General features: G+C 50.9%; 1 protein-coding gene across 2 annotated transcripts in view; it reads left to right on the forward strand.

The window, feature by feature from the left end:
• The first annotated feature begins 209 nt into the window (after positions 1-209).
• Positions 210-21,808, forward strand: part of FUBP3 (far upstream element binding protein 3) — a 43,930-nt gene continuing 22,331 nt past the window's right edge. For both annotated transcript variants that reach the window (XM_075578693.1, XM_075578694.1), the window contains exons 1-8: positions 210-429; positions 5,691-5,796; positions 13,342-13,375; positions 14,387-14,436; positions 14,745-14,816; positions 15,568-15,625; positions 17,443-17,605; positions 18,487-18,585. In XM_075578693.1, the coding sequence (XP_075434808.1) occupies positions 349-429; positions 5,691-5,796; positions 13,342-13,375; positions 14,387-14,436; positions 14,745-14,816; positions 15,568-15,625; positions 17,443-17,605; positions 18,487-18,585 (663 nt within the window). In that variant the 5' untranslated portion in view covers positions 210-348. The remainder of the gene's footprint in view (positions 430-5,690; positions 5,797-13,341; positions 13,376-14,386; positions 14,437-14,744; positions 14,817-15,567; positions 15,626-17,442; positions 17,606-18,486; positions 18,586-21,808) is intronic.

Genomic DNA, 21,808 nt, shown 5'->3' on the forward strand with positions numbered 1-21,808 from the left:
GACCGGTAATCAGCCCCCTGTCCATATGTAACTTCCCCCCCGTGCATGGGCTTCTCAAACTCACATGCTCGCTCCCACACACACGTATCAGCCTCTTCCGCTGTCTCTGGAGCCTCGCTCTCGTTTTTCTCTGACGTCATCTTGCAACCGCCCTATCCCCGGCCGCATTCTGCAGGCCCGGCGCGAGGGCACGACGTCTCCCCTTTTTTTACTATGACCATTTCCGGCGGAAGCAGTTGACGCGGTCTCCCAAGTTTCCGTTTCTGGGTCTCCGAGCGGAGTGAGGGAGGACGGTGCGGCGGCGGGCCTCCTCCTCCTCCCTCTCGGCGGTGGCTGGCGGTGTGTGTTATGGCGGAGCTGGCGCAGGGCGCGGTCCCCGTGGGGATGAAGAACGAGGGATTCGCCGACGCGCTGCACAGGGTCCGGCAGGTGAGGCCGGGAGTGTAGGCCGCGGCCAGGCCTGGGAGAGGGAGGAGGCCTCGGAGGGGGCGGAGGGAGGCACCGTGACCCGCGGGGAAGAGAGGGGGGGAGGCTTCGGCTGTCCCAGTAACCGTGTCCTGAGGCCTCACTCTGCGCAAAGGCCCAACCCTCCTCCACTCACACCAGCAGGGCGCCTCTTTCCGGTTGGCCTATACTCTTCCCCCTCCCGCCTATACTCTTCCCCCTCCCGCCTATACTCCCAGGCCTTGACCCTTCTATACTTGCCCCCAGGCCTGGTCCCTTCCCTTAGGCCTGCGCTCCTCTATCCCTGTCCCTTTCCCTTAGGCCTGCGCTCCTCTATCCTGGTCCCTTCTCTTAGGCCTGCACTCCTCTATCCTGGTCCCTTTCCCTCAGGCCTGCACTCCTCTATCCTGGTCCCTTCTCTTAGGCCTGCACTCCTCTATCCTGGTCCCTTTCCTTCAGGCCTGCCCGCCTCCTAGCACGGTCCCTTTCCCTCAGGCCTGCCCGCCTCCTAGCCCGGTCCCTTTCCCTCAGGCCTGCCCGCCTCCTAGCCCGGTCCCTTTCCCTCAGGCCTGCCCGTCCCTTTCCCTCAGGTCTGCCCGCCTCCTAGCCCGGTCCCTTTCCCTCAGGTCTGCCCGCCTCCTAGCCCGGTCCCTTTCCCTCAGGTCTGCCCGCCTCCTAGCCCGGTCCCTTTCCCTCAGGCCTGCCCGCCTCCTAGCCCGGTCCCTTTCCCTCAGGCCTGCCCGCCTCCTAGCCCGGTCCCTTTCCCTCAGGCCTGCCCGGTCCCTTTCCCTCAGGGGTCCCTTTCCCTCAGGCCGGCCCGCCTCCTAGCCCGGTCCCTTTCCCTCAGGCTGGCCCGCCTCCTAGCCCGGTCCCTTTCCCTCAGGCCTGCCCGCCTCTTAGCCCGGTCCCTTTCCCTCAGGCCTGCCCGCCTCCTAGCCCGGTCCCTTTGCTTCAGGCCTGCCCGCCTCCTAGCCCGGTCCGCCTCCTAGCCCGGTCCCTTTCCCTCAGACCTTCCCGCCTCCTAGCCCGGTCCCTTTCCCTCAGGCCTGCCTCCTAGCCCGGTCCCTTTCCCTCAGGCCTGCCTGCCTCCTAGCCCGGTCCCTTTCCCTCAGGCCTGCCCGCCTCTTCTCCCAGGCCTTGACCATCTCTAACTGCCCTATGTCTTATGGGGGTATGCAAAAGTGACATCTCAGTAGCCCCAATCCTTAGATTTATTCTCTGTATATATGTATAGTGCCGACGGTGTATGCAGCACTTTACATAGACTATTGCAGGCGTGATGATTTACTGTCCCGTAGACCGTATAATCTAATTTTGTAAGTGAGTGACTTCTCCCCTCTCACCCGCTTGTCCTCTCATCATACCACTATTCCTCTGATAGTGCTTTAAAATGAAGCCATCAGTCACACCTCATACAATATACTGCAGCTATTGGTCTTTTTTTTTTTTTTTACCCGTTGAAAACTGGGATCTTTCCGATCTAACCCGTTAGTTTCAGCTCTGGGCACTAACAGTCATAACAGATCCCGTTACAGCTTCCTGCGTGCCGTGGGAGAGTTCTATAGCCATTTTACTTCCCCTGAAGACACCGGTAACTACACTGCTAATTCTCAGGAAATAGTGTCCCCGAAGCTGGAACTAACTTGGTTCAACCCCGGTGAACCCCCTGATCCTCATCCTGTGTGTATGTAGAAAAAAAGGACAGGGGTTAATAAGTAAGGGAGGGGGGGGGGGGGATACTGCTTTAATTAGACGAGGCATTTGCAAGATAATAGCAAAGCCTTTTAAAAAATGTTTTCAGATGGAGCAAACTGTGTTATTCACAGACCGCTTGAAGACCATTAGTTGTGTATGCTACGTCCAGACCGCTATAAAAGCCCTGACAAGTTTTGGGATAATTCCCTTTTTCCCGTATTCCACACGACACATTTTGCATCAGGATTCCAAGTGACAAATCTGAAAAGTCTTCTGCCTTCTTATGCTTGAGCTACCAGGCCAGCAGTTCTGCTCGTCAGATGTGAGTACAGTTATGTACATCTCAAGAGGTGACTGAAGTCTAACACTTTAATTTCCATGTATACTTGTGACTTCAAAGCCTGCCAGTGGCTATCCTCTCCCTTGTTCAATTACATAAACTCTCACATCGGGGAAGGGCTGCATCTTAACCCTTTCGATGCAGTGCATTGTTGGGCCCTCTGGCAGAGAAAGTAGAGTCTACCACTTAAGAGAGCGATTCAGCATTTTGCAGCTCTCTTCTGAGCACAAACTGATATGTTATCTGGTTTGGTTTGTTCTTTCTTTTTAGTGGCCTTGAATGTCACAGATGTTTGTAATCTCATTTAACACCGTTCTCTTCAGTATTCTGTGGGGACAGCCATCCAGCAGGAAAGGAACTCACTTCTTGACTTGTTCTTTTCCCAAATAAAATCTACAGCTAAACGAGGAACCTGCAATGAATCCCTGAGTTAATAACATTCAGTTAAAAAAGTATTTTCCTCTGTCATAACCCATCGAATCCTTATCGGGGGTGGGCAACGCCAGTCCCCAAGGGCCACCAATAGGTCAGGTTTTTAATGTATCCCTGCTTCAGTACAGGGGGCTCTAGCTGTCCCTGCTTCAGCACAGGTGGCTCTAGCAGTCCCTGCTTCAGCACGGGGGGCTCTAGCAGTCCCCGCTTCAGCACGGGGGGCTCTATCAGTCCCCGCTTCAGCACGGGGGGGGCTCTAGCAGTCCCCGCTTCAGCACGGGGGGGCTCTAGCAGTCCCCGCTTCAGCACAGGGGGGCTCTAGCAGTCCCCGCTTCAGCACGGGGGGGCTCTAGCAGTCCCCGCTTCAGCACGGGGGGGCTCTAGCAGTCCCCGCTTCAGCACGGGGGGGGGGGGCTCTAGCAGTCCCCGCTTCAGCACGGGGGGGGGGGCTCTAGCAGTCCCCGCTTCAGCACGGGGGGGGCTCTAGCAGTCCCCACTTCAGCACGGGGGGCTCCTGTTCTGTTGGTGACCCTTGAGGACTTTTGAGTTGTCCAGCCCTGCCTTATATCCAACACACAGTGGCAACATTGGGGTTCTAGGTGAAATTCTTTTTGGGGCTTGATCTGATAGATTTGGTGTTCAGCAGCAATGAACATGTGCTTGCCAGTCAAATCAACTCCAGCTCCCGACTGGAGCCTTTTTCAGGTTTATTACCAGTACTGGAAACGGGTTTACATGTAGCTGCAGAGCGGCATGCACATCGCCATACCTCTTGCCGTTTGTTTGTCGGCCAGTTCAGACTTGCATACATTAATACAATGCATAGCCGTTCGTCATCACTTAAAAAAATAAATATAAAGAGGTAAAAAGGGAATCGAAATGTTACATGTGGAGACTTTTCCCATGCTTCTTCCTTTCTCCGATGAGACTATTAGAGGTTTATATCAAACATGGTCAGTGTCCCATATAGGATTAAAGTGAGCTAATGGCGTCACCAGGTTTAATGGGTATATATTGGATGTCTTCTTTTTGACACACATAGTTATAGCAAATGATATTGTTTTCCTTTACATCAGCCTGTGGAGGGTGCTTATACTGTATTTTATCTTGGCCCATGATAATGTAACATGCTTATGCCATCCTTTCAAAGAACCGTCCAGGGAAGGTACAAACGGTTAAGGATAAAATGCAGCTGAACAGGGAACCTAATAGTTCACCAGTTTGAAATTGCAAACATTTCCCCTGAAAACTTTCAAATGTTACATATAAAGAAATATATTATTTTTTTATAGCCACTGACATCATTTAACTCCTTAACAATTTTTCTGTGCGCCACATGCATGGATCTGCTTGCTTACAGTAATTGTTTAATTTATTTGTTTTTAAGGTAGGAAGTTACTATATAATCTATTTTACAGAGAATAGCCTATATTGATGAGCAGTTTATCCTGCAAGGCTTGTGATCGATTTTATAGAGCCGTTTGCCATTCTCTAAATGCTGTACCTTTCTATTATGATGATCCTGATCTGAGACAGTTGGCAGTATCACACCTCAAGGTCACACACAGAGATTAACTGGGAGAGCGGACTAGTCGAGCTAAAATCCCCTGATGTCACATTGACTTTTCTCTTCCTGTGAGTAGTTTGCTGTACCCTGCCTGTGTACACCCTACAAGTATTAGGCAAGGCAGTGGTTCCCAAATGGATTGCTTCATCAGGCCTATCGGTCTACGTCAGACCATGTGAAAGCGCTCTGTGAAACGTTGGTAGGGTTCTCCATTTTCCTGTTTTTCCATGACCAATAAATAATGTTTTTATGGGATACGCACCCTCCTGTCTACTTTTTTGATACCTACAGTAGTGCTCTTCCAGTTTTTCTCCTTCTCTACTATCGGTCTACGTCCACCACTTGCTCTCAGTATTCAGAATCGTGCCCAGCCAGTGCCATGAAATTACCAGCTGATCCTCGGAAACCATAAAAGCAGGCAAGGGCCCAAAGATCTAAACCATGCCTGCTGCCAGATTGTTACTGCATTCAATTGATTCCTACCTGGAGACATATTTTTTGTGTTGCATAACGGTGAAACAGCCAGCATTGGAGTTTAGCCTTCTATGGTTAGGATGGTGATCGGGGTCTGGTCCACAATGTGTGAGCTAATTTTAAACCTGGCTGCATTTGTTTGAAGCTGGGGGAGTGTTTATACACGAGTGTATGTAGGTGTATTTTTATAGTGTTCTCCAGGTACGCAGTGCTTTACAACTTTTAGTATACAGTACAGGAAATATAATGGTACAATTGGGATAATGTATGTAAGGCCTCGTTTATAGCGCATGCTCACGACCGCGTAACCATGAGCGGGAGGTGACACGGAGGCGTGGCCGTTGCCCGGAAAAATCAATTTCTGAGATGTTTAAAATGTGCGCGCTTGGATGGGTCTAGCGCGCGCTCAATTGACAACATTACTTTGTTTTGTCGTCGCACGTGCGCCACCATTGGGAGAAAGGAGTCCCTGTCCCAAAGAGCTTACACTCTAACCGCTGGAGGACCCTGAAGTTTGAAAGCTTGTAACAGATAAACTACTTGTTGGTCCAATAAAAGGCATCCTACCCGCTCCTCCCTCTCCCTCCTGTTACTACGCTCTAATCGGCATTGTGTAAGCTGTCCTTCCAAGGCGTCCGATTAATTCACGCACCTTAATCGTGAGCTTTTTCCACCTTGACCTTTGCAATCTGGTATTTATGGGGAGCCAGTTAACCTTTCATGCTTTCTCTTTTACAGATAGCTGCTAAAATTGACGGGATCTCTCACTTGAATAATTCCGGATCTCTAGTGGACCCATCGGTATACGGTTATGGAGTCCAAAAAAGATCCCTTGATGACGGAGGTAAGGTGGTATGTCTTACACAGGATCTTTCCCACCCCTTTGCCTTCCTCATGCGCCTTGTTGTCTAAATGGCATAAATTGGTGGTTTTCAACCTTTTATTTTTACACGGTGCACCCCCTTCTAGAAAATATTTGTGCTGCTAACCCCCAATTAATAAATGTTGTTGTCAACTCATCCCATTATTGCTAACAGAACCATGTGACAGATCCCAGGCAGTATGGTGTCCTGAGCTCATGGGGGAACATACTTAATAAGGCCCCAAACTGCCCCTCATTGTGTGCAGACAGCATTGGGTACCCGCTCAATCACTGCGGGGGCTTCCAAAGTCATGCCCCATAATGTCCTGCTGCTGTGGATGCAAAGAATTGTGGGGAGCGACTTTGGAAGCTCCTGCTGTAAGTGACAGCTATACCACCCACGCTAAAGTGCAGTTTGGGGCCTTACTAAGTGCGCAGTCCCCACACGGGCTCAGTAACCCCTATACTGCCTGGGATTCCCCATTACATTGTCTTTTTATTAATCACTGCCAGAAAAAGCTGTTTTTACTGATTAAATTCATATATACATTTGCATGGGGTTTGTTTAGCCTGTAGAGTACACCCTCCTTTACAACTAGGGTGTAAAGTTGAATAACATTTTCATGCTCTTTAGTACTTATAGAGAACCATAAAAATTGTTAACCCCATCATGTCCAGGGGCCTGCAATATATTGCTATCCAATATGGTGAAGACACAACTTACAATGGAGTTAACTGGTTAAAATGGTTTATTTTTATAACTTGCCCCAGTTTTTTAAAATCTTGCTATACAGGGCTGAGTCAATACAATGGTCGTCCACATAAGGCAGCGGTGCGCAATCTTTTCTACTCACGCCCCCCCCCCCTCTCTTACCTTCTCTTTGGCTCCCGGCGTCAAATGACATTGCGGGGTCACGTGACATCACGTTGCCATGCCAACGTAACGGCGCATGACCACTGACGCCGCGTTGCCATGGCGACGCGCCGCCGAAGGTAAGTGAAGTTGCAGAGGCCTCACGCGATCCCCCGGCATTCATTTAAATGCCTTGGGGGGGGGGGGGGGGAGCGCAGGGCCTCTGCCACCGCCTGTGCCCCCCTTGAATAATCTTTTGCCCCCCAGTTTGCACACCGCTGAGTCATAAGGAACAGTGACGTTGTGTGAAAGTGTGAGGAACCCTGCAATGGAGCATTATGGCCTCTAATTAAGCCATGTATCCCCAATTGGCATCTGAGCATGATATTTTGTGCAACCTGGAAACCTCATGCTTCAGAAAATGAATGTATTCTGTTCATATTGGGTCCAGAAAAACACGTCCTAATATCTAAGAACACAGCACACGCTCCTCTACCCTCTGGATGCTTTCAACTTTGTTTAAAGAAGCAATCCAATACTGAATGGAAGCACTGGGTCTCCGGAGCAGAACCCCATTAATTTCAGCCTCGGGGACCCCCTGCTTCCGGAGGTACTTACCTCCGGCGTGGGTGCCGTAGCCTCTCCAGTGTTCACATTATGGTCGCTTTGCAAAGCTCCCGGGCTCTGCGGACCAATAGGAAGCCGTGACGTCATCCGGTGTGGCTTCCTATTGGCCCATGTGACGTGGGAGCTTTAAACTGCAGCAGTTACAGAACTCCATTCAGAGGTAAGTTTCTCTGGACCCTGGGGGGGCCCTGAACCTTAAATGAATGGGGTTCAGTTCCTAAGCCCGCCCCCCCCCCCCGGATCCAATCCTGTATTGAAAAAAGAAAATGAACAAATGGCTAGACTTGCTCCTTTACAATCCACCAATGCTTACTATCTATCTGCACCTGCGATGGTTATTCACTGGAGCAGGTCACACTTCCATGTTGCCCCGAGTAATGATTAGTAAGTGCAGAATACTTGTGTGAGCCAGTTACAATGCACAGCATTTTATTATAGAGAAATAAGATGAACTCTCTTGTCATGGACTGATATAGTTCTAGAAATAGTTACTAAGCAGCCAAGTACTTTAGCCGTTTGCTTTTTACTCCTCGCCAGCTTTGTATGTAAGTGACACATCGGCGCTTCAAATGCGTGATGCCAGATTCTGTACAAATTGTCGCAACTTCAAGATTGAATGACTAAAAGAAGATTACGGGTTTGAATATCTTGACCTGTTTGACACTTCAGCATAAAAAGCAACTCTGAATACAACACTATCGTACAGTTCTATGAAAATCTTACTCTCTGGTGTAATCGGGTTCCCCTTTGCTCTATCATTGGATCATCACCCTGTACTATGGTAAATGGTATACCCTTGTATTAATCCCCTGCCCCCCCGTACCTTTGTCCTCCCACACCCAGTCTCTGCTCCGGGAAGATGCTACGTGAATCAATCCCCTTGATTTTTTACGAATTGACTTTGCATTCCTGTTTATTACGACGGGGGGTGACCCAGCGACTTGAGCAGATCTGACTCGGACGTTTTAAAGCGGGCTTGATGACTGCTTTACTTTACTTCATGCACATGTTGGTTCTGTTCTTACGCTGACTGGTGCTGGGAGAGCAGGCGATAGCAGGCTGGGTTAGGGCTAGTCGTACAATGTTTGTGCGCCCTTAGCTGGGGTTTTGGCACATGACGTGGGGTATGGTCTTCATCAGTCGTTGGGAAATGAATCCAGGTATCGTAAGAGAGAGCAACAATACGTACAGTACTACCATTCTTTCATAAGGTGCACGCCCCCAAGAAACGTAACCAAACTTCCAAGTCTAAGTAGTCAACAGCAGGAGGGGACCGCACATCTACAACACGACCCCCTCTTACCTCCCCATGCAAAGTCCAGGACATGCTTGAAAACGAGAGGTAACTCTCAATGTATTACTTCCTGGTAACACATTTTATAAATAGTCAATTAATTAATGCATTGCATTATTCCCCATAACCTGCACCGCGGTCTGACGGAGAGCATCCTAGAAGATAAAAGCAGGACGTTTGCATTGTGATAAATAAGGGCCTTTACTGACCAGGAATGGGGCAAACATCCCCAAAAATTGCAGGCCCACATACCCGATGGAAGGCCGTGTGCGCACGGAACGTCACATTTTTGGGGGATATTAATTGCCTTTGCATGGGGGGTGGGGGGGGAAATGGGCCTGAGACCTTGTGGCGTCTGGGAGGTTACCTAGCAGCAGTCCATGCTGGGGAGGGGGGCTCTTTGGCCATCAGTGCTGAGACTAGGAGCAGATCTTTGGATTTGCACAAAGATTTAAAACTGCCGAAAATACCTTAGAAGTATCTATCTAACATAAGCCATTGAGTCTGTGATTACAGTTACCTGGTTGCTGTAGCTTTGTTTCCATAAGAGAGGTGTGGGCCCTTATTGTATTGGCCTGGTGAGCTAACAAGCAGCTGGTTGTCAAAAACTCCTCCTTCCTCCATCCACCCGGCACACCTCCACCCACCCGGCACACCTCCCAGCAGCTTCAGAGGCGAGCCCTGTATTTCCACTCCATGCCTGTTTCTTGGTCCGGACACTAGCTTGGCTGTGCATACAGTCGGCAAACGCGCAGTTGTTACTTGTTGTTCTTCCTGCATTGGTTTAGGGCACATCAGGGTTGCGCGTCGCCACCCTGCAGATAAGCGCCTAACGCAGTGTTCCCATGTACATGAATATCAGAAACCCCAGTGGCTCCTTAAGTACAAAACCTTTTAACCAGCTCCTCTTAAATGATTTGATTGCTGTTTATGTATTTAAAGAGGCAATCACCTCATTTAAGTCTGGGGGGGTTATCTCCAGGAGTTCAACCGTCTTATTCCTACCTCCGGGGACACCCGCTCGCAGAGATATTTATTTTTTTACGTGCAGGTGAAATGGAAGTAAAATCAAAGATGGCTGCCGTGCTCATGCAGTAGGAAGCCGCAGTGTCTTGCTCGGACTTTGGGGCTTCCTATTGGCCCATAGGAGTGAGGCTTGAATAGCAGCCATATTTAGTTCCTAAAAAAGCCCAGAATCATCTGCACATAAAGGGTTCTGTCTGTCCTGTCCTTTGATCATAATATTTTTATGGAATTGATTATTTACACAGCCATGTAACAGTGTTAAAATCTCACAACAGAAATGCTAACTGTTAGTGTGTGTTCACCACCTCAGTTGTAACTCTCAATACTTACTGTAATATAATATACAAGAAGGCATTTATCAGAAGAAATATGAATTACCATTAATCTTAAGATCTTTATTTAAATTAATAAAAGTACAAGAATCTAGTAGACAAAAATATTTAATTTCTCTTGGCTCCAATATGGCTGCTTTTTAATTTTTGTAATACTGTTGCACTGTTAATACTGTGCAACTCATTAAAAATGGCATTAAAGCAGGACTCCAAAGTGCTGTTTTTTTGTTTCCCTTTAATATGCACATCGATACAATCAACACCATAAGTAATTAGCCAAGTTGCCGATCTGTTCTCCTGTGATCGATCGGCGAAGATTCGGCTCGGGGGTTCACTAAATGGCTATCAGCAGAAGAGGACCCAAGATGCAAAGTTCTGTGGGGAAGATCATGTGACCAGGCAGGCACTAGATACAATTGGTGCACTGCTAGAGAGAGGACATGACTCAAAAAGGGGTGTGCCAAAGCTTGTTTCAGAAGAGGAAGGGGATGTGACTTTGTAAATGGTTGCTATAGCTTTATATTGCTTTTTTTTTTTTGTGTAAGTATTATCCAATACTACAGAACTAATGTATTTAAAAAAACACACACAGGATATTGCTTGGCTTGTTCCTTTTTTAAATGTGTGCAATGGGCTGCCCTGCCTTTTGGTTGTACATTTGTCTTCCAGCATCACAAGGGTTAAAGGAACAAGGTAAAGCTAGTGCACACAGCCCAGGAATTAACACTACTCTGGGCCTCTCGTGGCCTTTTGGTGCGGATCTATTTATCTTTGTACCTCCTGAATGTTTAAGCTGCTGTCTCCAGCCAATAGGAAGTGCCAGTGCAGCCACATTACACTGCGTTTCTTTCTCGGCTGTCATGTAGCGGTAACTGATAAATCTGCAGACCTCACGTGTGTTTCCCGAAGCCGTTTCCGTTTCTAACGCACCACGCAGTGTTCCAGCTACAGGGATTTCTAGTGTTTGCTTGGCCAGTATAGGCCCATTAAGCTGAATCGCCTCTTGACTTGCAAAATGCATTTTAAAATGGATCTGGTGAAGGCATCGCGCAGGTTTCCCCGGGGGGAGCATGTGCAGCCCAACTTGGGTTAAGGCAGGGGTTCTCCACTCCAGCCTTCAAGACCCTCAACAGGTCAGGTTTTTAGGATTTTTAGGATATCCTTGCATCTTTGACTGAGCCACCCCTGCTGAAGCAGGAATATCCTTAAAACCTGACCTGTTTTGAGAACCCCCTAGGTTAAGGAGATGCAGCAGGGTTACTTAAAGACGGCAGGCTTGCTTTTTGGGTGCGTGACGGCTGGCTGAAGCCTGCACAAGGCTGCAAACCAGTCATGACAAGCTTGTGAGGGTAACAAATCTTGACAAAATCCATCCACTGTACAGTGTATAAAGTCCAGAAATGGTTTTAAATGCCAGAATTGTTATGAGATGTTTGTCCTAATTGACAAGCTCACCCCATATTTACCCAAACAGCCAATTGTATACATTTCTCCCTCGCCCCCTATAGATTTCCCTTTTACCTAGCTTTTTCTCCCCCAGTGTAGTGTTCCGCATGCCTCACCAATTCCCACCTCGTCCCGTGCCGGTATCTGTCTGCGGTTTAAACTGCGTGTTGTACCTCCGTAACCTGCTCTTGTAGTTGGGAAGAAAGGAAATCCTCGCTCCCCTCTTGTACTTCCCGTAAGGCGCTCTCCTCCGCTTCCCTCCTTGCACTTCCATTTGCCTTTCTCTTGCATGCTCTGTGGTGGTCTGGAAGGGAGGGGACCGATGGGTTCAACTAGACACGTTTTCCATTGTCCGATCCTAGATCTAATTCAGGGGGGGGGGGGTTAGTTTCATGCTGCTTCTCACTTCTCAGCATATATTTTTTTTTACCTTGTGACATTTTTGCATTCTGTTCCGCAGTGTGCGAAACTGGTCATGGTGCACATTCTGTAGTTTCAAAGTTTGACATTAGCAATATGCAGGTATAGAGGCACTCCGATTGCCTATGTATTTCTTGGTCAAAGTTTATCCCAGTGCAGATTAAGCCCGCGTGTGCGTGTGTATTACAGCAACAAACAAGATGAAGGCACACAGGTATAGTTGCAAAGATTTTCTGAAGTGTCATTCATGCTCAAGCAGACGGGGATAATGTTTCGGGGGACACAGCCCGTGGTGGTGGCATGGTCTGAGGCAGGAGCTGCGTCCCCAAAATATTGCCTGGGCTTGAAGTAAACTTCTCTAAAAACTGACAGGGTCCAAATCAGGGGTCTCAAACTCGGTCCTCAAGGGCCACGACCAGGCCAGCTTTTATGAATATCCCTGCTTCAGCACAGGGCTGAGCTACCTGTGCTGTAGTTGGGACTAATTAAGCCACTTGTGCTGGAGCAAGGATATCCTGAACACCTGACCTGTTAGTGGCCCTTGAGGACTGGAGTTGGCTACCCTCGGTATTCAATACATGTAGGTACCATTTTTGATTGACCGATTTCGTTGCTATATGGTACAGCACGTTAAGGCCAAGTTGACTGAGCTCTGCACGCGGTTTAATTTTACCGTCTGCCACCGAAGGGAACGGGCGTAGTACGAACAGAACCGCTTGCGTTGCTTGGCAAGTCTGCTTGCTGACCCGAAGCGGCGAGGCTTGCTTGTGTGTACACCTTGTATACGAATAGCCCTCCAACCGAAAGTGACCATTAGCTCTGCACTGTGACACCTGTCGGCTTTTGCAATCAAACATACATCCGTGTCAAAGCTTCAAATCCTATGGCAAGCACGCCACACTATAAATAGGGAAGGGTCACCAGCCCTACATGACCAGGAATCCTCCGACCAAACTAACTCCCAGCGGACATGTTTGACTCTCTTTATATGGAGAGCAAAATGCAGGAGTGTTATTTGGCTGTATTGATCTGCGTTATGAAAGCAGACATATGTCTTGAATGCCGCCGTTGGCCTGTGTTAATGTGTACACCAATCTGCTTAATCTTTACATCATGTTTAATTTGGTGGCCAGTCGAGAGGGAGGCATTAATGATTTTTTTTTCCTCGTGGTTTTTATATTCCCAAGTAGCACAGGTTGCAGGGAGGGGGGCTTAGGCGTATGGTCTCCCCCCTATCTCCCCCGCATGAGAGCATGCGATCAATGTCGCAGCTTTTGCCCAGCTGGTCCATGCAGTTTATAGAATGTTTATCAGTGTCTCTTCTCTCCCCCCCCCCCCCCCAGTGCCATATCCCATAACGCATTCATTTCAGCCACTGAGTCTAAATGGCCGCGCTTGTCCCCAAACCCCCACCTCCTCCTTTTCTTTCGCACTTTAATGGAGAATGTATTATTCCAGCAGGATGAAGTTGGCTTATCCGAAATAATACTTTTGCTTTTTTTTCTTTTTTTCTTCCTTCTCTTCCACAGTTGGTAACCAGTTAGGGGCCCTGGTACATCAAAGGTAAGCAGTGGGCTACGTTTTATTATTTATTGATCCAAGATCTAATTGTTTATTGATCCGCCATCTGTACTCTAGAGGCAGTGTGAGACACGGTGAAAGGGGGATTTTGTGTCATTTTTCTTGTTGCTGAGCTCTTAAGGTTTTTGTTTGAGAAGGCGAGCAGCGAGGTGCAAGCTGATGAGACTTGTGAACATGGGGCCCGGTCAATAACATTTTATTTATAGACGGGGGTTTCACTTGTATCCCAGATGAGCTCCAGGGAGGTCATACTTTCGATGATGTAATGGTTCTGTCTTTAACACACACTTACAGTTTAATGAATAGGGGATGTTAATCCCTCACGAGATATGAGATGATGTAATTGTCAGGCATGGTAGATTAGGAAATACCTGTTCTACGGCTCTGACTTGGTAGGGATGTGGGGAAAAGCTTGTGCCTTATGTGAATTCTGGCGAAATTAGCCATTTCTTTTTTTTTTTTTGCTGGGAAATTTCTCGAGCGTAAAAATTTAGGTTAGGATGATCAAAATATGCCAGGTCATGGCTGCATATATCTGGTAAATTAACGGGAAAATGTGGGCAGCTGTCCATTTTGCTGGGGTGTAGACAAACGTCTCAAATTGTACAGAAATGTCATTTTCTCAATTGTCACAAAACTGCATGTTTATCCACCGCTAGGAATGCCACTCCATGCAGTGCTGACGAGCAGTTTGGTTAATATATAATCACCCCCTTGGTTACCAATAAGCTAAAATCCCACTTTGGCGGAGCGCGCATCGGCACTGCCTCTCCCTGCCTCTCCCTGCCTACCATCAAGTGCCCCCTAAGAGGACAATTATTTGGTGGTCGTCTCCTTACTCTGACATCTTTACATATCACATTGTGACTCATGTCACAAAATATCTCCCTGGTCACTGTCCCCCATCCTAGCGTCCATGGTATTTGGGTTTTGGCGTGCAAGTTCTTCCTGGTCTGTGCACACTGGAACTCCCTTTTTTTTTTTTTCCCCTAGGGCCGTGATGACTGAAGAATTTAAAGTGCCTGACAAGATGGTGGGATTCAGTAAGTTGTCCCCTTGTCTGCTAAACCTTGTGTTGTGAGCATGTGATAGTGGAAAGCGCTGGGTTTCTGTTTGAGGCCATGCAATGGGCAAGATTACTTTTAGTTACCAGTTTTTAAAATGGCATTCGACAAAGACGTGAGTAATTCTAGCTTCATGTGATGGCTATTTTGAGCTACAGAACAATTCTGGACATAGCGGTTCCTATAGATGCAACCTTAATCTGCACTGCAGCGATGGTTTCAGTGATGTATAGAACATTTGCAGACGCAAAGAGCTAACTGCACGGGTGGGCTCCTTCTCGTTTCAGTAATCGGAAGGGGTGGAGAGCAGATATCACGGATCCAAACAGAGTCCGGTTGCAAGATTCAGATAGCTCCAGGTAAAAACGTCTGCACGAGTCGCTACAACATACCCAGCGACCATACATAGAATGTGTCGGCCGGTCAGGACCACTGGGTCCATCGACTCCCATTTTCCCACCTGCTGTAAAGCCTCAGACCCTACTGGATACCATTTCCTCTTGAGCAAAGTGTTTATCCGGGCTTCTCCCCGCGCTCTGCCTTCCCGTACGTAGCTTTTTGCTAGTGCCACACGGTGCACGGAGTCCATTTTTAAACTCCCCACTTCAAGACAAAGTGCCAACGATTTGAAAACTGGCCCGTGCGAGCGTTCATGTTTATATTTACATCTGTCGTTTATTTAAAGCTGTGACACAGGGCGGGAGGCGACCTCTTGTCGCTGAAGGTTAGCACATCAAAGGCATAGATGCCATAGGAAATATTTTCCTGGTGGAAACATTGTTGCCATAAGATGTTGGGGTTTTAATGACGGGATATAATACATTTTTCGGGTGGGTAAAAAGACAAAGCACAGAGGAATTGGTTGTTCAGAGGAGAGATTAACACCCGTTCTACTGGAGTAGTCCACAAGCCATTGCTCACAGCGCTCCTTTTCACGCTATGTTATCTGTTTCTGGTATAAATGGATATATGGTTAGATTGTAACATATGTATCCCTCGTATTGTGCGATTGTGCGCACACTGCCCTGTTTCAGTGTTCCTGGTGTACGGGTTGTGACGCCCAGTGATACAGATGAGTTTTAATTCCGGTAAAATGGTCTTGTCTTGTAGATAGCGGCGGGATGCCAGAGAGGCCGTGTGTACTGACCGGGACGCCCGAAAGCATCGAGTAAGTGTTTATACCTTCTGCTGCGTCCGTCCTTTGTGCAACGCTTGAGATCAGGGGCGGCCAACTCCAGTCCTCAAGGGCTACCAACAGGTCAGGTTTTCAGGATATCCCTGCTTCAGCACAGGTAGCTCAATCTAAGCCACCTGTGCTGAAGAAGGGATATCCTGAAAACCTGACGTGTTGGTAGCTCTTGAGGACTGGAGTTCATCACCGCTGCTTTAGAAGTGAAAAGCTCAACATTTTCTTCCCCTGCGGTCATAGCCGAAATGAAGATATCAGTATCGCAGCAGCTCGCCTTTTCACCAGTAAGTACACATGTAGCCGGGGTTATTTCCACCTCTGTGGGATATTCTGCTTGAACACTATGAAAGCTCAGTGATCTTTTGTGTTACCAGTAAGGCTATGGCCCCAGTCCTCCCTACTGCACGCGCACATGGCGGTATGGCGGCACGTGCAGACTACAGCTGTGATCTGTGGGGGGGCGCAGCCATGACGGGGCATTGTCTGCCCTGCCATTGGCTGCGCGCTGATCGCGGCACAGCGCTTTGCGTGCCCACACGCCCCACAGATGGGCTGTACTGTGGTGTATGGCGCGCAAGCCGTAACGAGCGCCGCCGTGACCACCGGGGACTTAGCCTTAGTAAGATAAGGCGATAAGGCTGGCTACATCCTTCTCTCCCATCCAGATCTCTTCCTCTCCCCCCCTTCTCCACAATCCCATTGTGCTTGTATTCGCTGATATAAAATTGCTATCTTGCTAGGTATAATCTCACTCAAATCTTCTCCCCTGTTTGTCTCCTCTACCCCCCTCCCCATCCCCCCTCCTTTTCCCAAAGCTACAATCTCACTTCCACAATTGCTGCACTTTTTCGCTGGGCGAGCGAATACAAAAGTCCCTGACTGTATCACAGCAGGCAGAGGTGATGCTGTATTTTCCCCAATCACGTGCTCTACGCCGGGAGCTGGCAGCCAGTCTCAGGCGTTTTAAGGGCGTTCCAAAGCCCCCTCATTTGTGCCACGCTGCTGAGCACTGAGCTGGAATAAGTGTTATTGGCAACTGCATATTACATGGCAAGCCATAGGGTTTCTGTTTTGTTTTTTATATATAGCTATTTCTCTCTGTGCCGTGAAAGCAACAGTGCCGATTACAGTGTGTGTTCTGGCTTACACGGACTGCTCGTGCATGTGCGCTCTGTCTTTTTTTGTTTCTTTTATTTAACTCCTTTTATTGCCAGAGGGGGTATCTAACACAAGGGGTGCACAAATTGGGGGTCAGAGATTTTGGGGGGGGGGGGGTGATTGGAGGCCCCGCGCTCTTCAAGGCACTCTCGCTGCTTATGGGAGCATGCTTCTGAAATGGCAATAGTGCCGCAATACAATGGGTTATGTGGTGAAGGTGATGACGAGACCTGCAAATAACATATCTATTTTTACCCACTTTTTCTGTAAGGGGGAAATAACAAGATGTTGTGACTTTGGCATTTTATTTAATATAAAAATGTACAGTGTGTGCGGCACTGTATGTAATTCAATATATGGTCAAGAAATTCCTGCCCCCCCCCAACATTCGCGCTTAATTTAATTCCTGGCGCAGTGGGGGGGGCTAGTGAGACAAGATGTCAGTATTGGTTCTGGGTCGCATGAAGGCCACTCTGGCAGCATCATGGTTACCCACAATGCCCTGCTGTGTACCTGTCGGGCGCTGCTCATTTATAAAGCACCTAAAGAAACCTGTAGCTGGTGAGGGCAGCATCATGTCTCCGATAGCAGCTACCTGGCCTCACGTCTCGGTGCTCTCTCCCACTGTTCCCCTGCAGTCAGGCGAAGCGTCTCCTGGGGCAGATCGTGGATCGCTGTCGGAATGGACCGGGCTTCCACAATGACATTGACGGAAACAGCACAATCCAGGAGATCCTAATCCCGGCGTCCAAAGTGGGTCTGGTCATCGGCAAAGGCGGGGAGACCATCAAACAGCTGCAGGTACGGACCCCCATCCGAGGCTGCAAGTAACGGCCTGGGGCACTGGCCATTTCAGCATTGAGGGGGTTAACATGGGCTCTCTTATTCTGTACCTTGGGGAGGGGTTCATCTTTCCGATGCTTCCCCCCCCACCGCCCCCCCCCCCCCCCAATTCCATCCACATCATGTTACTACGTTGGCGATTCAGCAGGTATAAGTGTGTAATTACACTCAGTGTGGTGCATGCATTGTACAGTGTTAATTTTCCGAGGAGTGTGAGCTGCTTCTAATTGGCACTTAATTCTCAGTCTTCCTTACACAGTACACTTTTTTTTGTTTTTTTAAACCTTCTCCAATTTTCTTTTATTTCTTATCTAATCTTCTCTGCTTTTTGTTGCACCAGAAAATACAACACTTTTTTTTTTTTTTTTTAATACATGAATTGGAAGCTTATACTGGAAGTAGCTACGGCAGACATTGAATTTGGCTGTAGTGCAGGAGTGGCCAACTCCAGTCCTCGAGGGCCACCAACAGGTCAGGTTTTCAGGATATCCCTGCTTCGGCAGAGTGAGGTAAATCAGTGGCTGTCGAAGATCGAGCCACCTGTCCTGAAGTTGGGATATCCTTAGAGCCGGACCTGTTGGTGGCCCTTGAAGACCGGAGTTTGCCGCCCCTGCCCTACATCTTGTGCGATGTGACTTGGTATGCTCCCAGCAGTGGGAATGCACTCCGTGTCACTGAGCGTTTAATGCCGGGGTTGCATTGTAAAACTGACAAAGAACCATGCAGGAGCAGGGACACCCGCTTTAAAACTAATCTCTGCATGTGCTGTGGGTGCCTGCTCCCTGTCGGCGCCTGCTCCCTGTCGGCGTTCGGCATTTAGCACGTCCTTTCTTTTCCAGGAGAGGACCGGCGTTAAAATGATCATGATTCAAGACGGCCCATTACCGACTGGCGCCGACAAACCCCTCCGAATTACAGGAGACCATTTCAAAGTGCAGGTACGCGCGTTCGGACCGAAGTTTTAACAATGGCTGTTTGTTCCCTAAGTTGTTTGAATGGCGCGTAGTTAAAGGTTTCGGTAATACAGGATTGGTGAGCTCGCCATGCCTCCGATTCAGGGGAAGGCGAAAAGCAGCCACACAGTGTGATAACAGCATCATCGTTTCTGCCCCTCACTAGGACTACGGTCCCTGTGGGTAACTGAAGCGTGGTTTGGGCAATAAACACTCCGCCGCTGAAACATGTTAAACAGCTGCCAAGTTGATTAGGGCTGTCTTAAAGGCGCCGTGCGTTGAGGCGGTGCGCTGTTGCGGTGCGCTGTGGCGGTGCGTTGAGGCGGTGCGCTGTTGCGGTGCGCTGTTGCGGTGCGCTGTTGCGGTGCGCTGTTGCGGTGCACACCTCAGACACAGGTTAAAATACAGGTTGCAATCCTTTAACCCTTTGCTGGCAAAACATTGCAAAGTGTTAATTTACTCGTAAGTAGGCTGCTTTTGTTAGCTTATATAAGGTGGGGGGTTGTGTGTATTTGTATAGCGCCTGTAGCAGTAATGCACGTGACATACTATTGTAACACCTAATGGGAATAAGCGCTAGACCAAAAAACATTAGGACAAGGAGTCTGTCCCAAAGAGCTTACAATCTAATTGGAAAGTAGGGGGGACTTGGAGACTGGAGGACAATGAACGCTGTCTGTTGTCCCTAGGCCGTGAAGTAATTGCCTTTGTCCCTGAGTGGTAACGCGCGCTCCTCCTGCCGTCCTTGATCCGAAAGCTGTAACGCGCGCTCCTCCTGCCGTCTCTGGGCTGTAACGCGCGCTCCTCCTGCCGTCCCTGGGCTGTAACGCGCGCTCCTCCTGCCGTCCCTGGGCTGTAACGCGCGCTCCTCCTGCCGTCCCTGGGCTGTAACGCGCGCTCCTCCTGCCGTCCCTGGGCTGTAACGCGCGCTCCTCCTGCCGTCCCTGGGCTGTAACGCGCGCTCCTCCTGCCGTCCCTGGGCTGTAACGCGCGCTCCTCCTGCCGTCCCTGGGCTGTAACGCGCGCTCCTCCTGCCGTCCCTGGGCTGTAACGCGCGCTCCTCCTGCCGTCCCTGGGCTGTAACGCGCGCTCCTCCTGCCGTCCCTGGGCTGTAACGCGCGCTCCTCCTGCCGTCCCTGGGCTGTAACGTGCGCTCCTCCTGCTGTCCTTAGCCCGTCCCTGGGCTGTAACGCGCGCTCCTCCTGCCGTCCCTGGGCTGTAACGCGCGCTCCTCCTGCCGTCCCTGGACTGTAACGCGCGCTCCTCCTGCTGTCCTTAGCCCGTCCCTGAGCTGTAACGCGCGCTCCTCCTGCCGTCCCTGGGCTGTAACGCGCGCTCCTCCTGCCGTCCCTGGGCTGTAACGCGCGCTCCTCCTGCCGTCCCTGGACTGTAACGCGCGCTCCTCCTGCTGTCCTTAGCCCGTCCCTGAGCTGTAACGCGCGCTCCTCCTGCTGTCCCTGGGCTGTAACGCGCGCTCCTCCTGCCGTCCCTGGGCTGTAACGCGCGCTCCTCCTGCCGTCCCTGGGCTGTAACGCGCGCTCCTCCTGCCGTCCCTGGGCTGTAACGCGCGCTCCTCCTGCCGTCCCTGGGCTGTAACGCGCGCTCCTCCTGCCGTCCCTGGGCTGTAACGCGCGCTCCTCCTGCCGTCCCTGGGCTGTAACGCACGCTCCTCCTGCTGTCCTTAGCCCGTCCCTGGGCTGTAACGCGCGCTCCTCCTGCTGTCCTTAGCCCATCCCTGGCTGTAACGCGCGCTCCTCCTGCCGTCCCTGGGCTGTAACGCGCGCTACTCCTGCCGTCCCTGGGCTGTAACGCGCGCTACTCCTGCCGTCCTTGTCCTTGGGCTGTAACGCGCGCTCCTCCTGCCGTCCTTGGGCTGTAACGCGCGCTCCTCCTGCCGTCCCTGAGCTGTAACGCGCGCTCCTCCTGCCGTCCCGGAGCTGTAACGCGCGCTCCTCCTGCCGTCCCTGAGCTGTAACGCGCGCTCCTCCTGCCGTCCCTGAGCTGTAACGCGCGCTCCTCCTGCCGTCCCTGAGCTGTAACGCGCGCTCCTCCTGCCGTCCTTGAGCTGTAACGCGCGCTCCTCCTGCCGTCCTTGGGCTGTAACGCGCGCTCCTCCTGCCGTCCCTGAGCTGTAACGCGCGCTCCTCCTGCCGTCCCTGAGCTGTAACGCGCGCTCCTCCTGCCGTCCCTGAGCTGTAACGCGCGCTCCTCCTGCCGTCCCTGGGCTGTAACGCGCGCTCCTCCTGCCGTCCTTGTCCCTGGGCTGTAACGCGCGCTCCTCCTGCCGTCCTTGGGCTGTAACGCGCGCTCCTCCTGCCGTCTCTGGGCTGTAACGCGCGCTCCTCCTGCCGTCCTTGTCCCTGGGCTGTAACGCGCGCTCCTCCTGCCGTCCTTGTCCCATCCCTGGCTGTAACGCGCGCTCCTCCTGCCGTCCTTGTCCCTGGGCTGTAACGCGCGCTCCTCCTGCCGTCCTTGTCCCTGGGCTGTAACGCGCGCTCCTCCTGCTGTCCTTAGCCCGTCCCTGGGCTGTAACGCGCGCTCCTCCTGCTGTCCTTGTCCCGTCCCTGGCTGTAACGCGCGCTCCTCCTGCCGTCCTTGTCCCATCCCTGGGCTGTAACGCACGCTCCTCCTGCTGTCCTTAGCCCGTCCCTGGGCTGTAACGCGCGCTCCTCCTGCCGTCCCTGGGCTGTAACGCGCGCTCCTCCTGCCGTCCCTGGGCTGTAACGCGCGCTCCTCCTGCCGTCCTTGTCCCATCCCTGGCTGTAACGCGCGCTCCTCCTGCCGTCCCTGGGCTGTAACGCGCGCTCCTCCTGCCGTCCTTGTCCCGTCCCTGGGCTGTAACGCGCGCTCCTCCTGCCGTCCTTGTCCCGTCCCTGGGCTGTAACGCGCGCTCCTCCTGCCGTCCTTGTCCCGTCCCTGGGCTGTAACGCGCGCTCCTCCTGCCGTCCTTGTCCCGTCCCTGGGCTGTAACGCGCGCTCCTCCTGCCGTCCTTGTCCCGTCCCTGGGCTGTAACGCGCGCTCCTCCTTCCGTCCTTGTCCCGTCCCTGGGCTGTAACGCGCGCTCCTCCTGCCGTCCTTGTCCCGTCCCTTGGCTGTAACGCGCGCTCCTCCTGCCGTCCTTGTCCCGTCCCTGGGCTGTAACGCGCGCTCCTCCTGCCGTCTTGTCCCGTCCCTGGGCTGTAACGCGCGCTCCTCCTGCCGTCCTTG

The sequence above is a fragment of the Ascaphus truei genome, chromosome 21 (genome assembly GCF_040206685.1).
Source record: "Ascaphus truei isolate aAscTru1 chromosome 21, aAscTru1.hap1, whole genome shotgun sequence".
Lineage (NCBI taxonomy): Eukaryota > Metazoa > Chordata > Amphibia > Anura > Ascaphidae > Ascaphus > Ascaphus truei.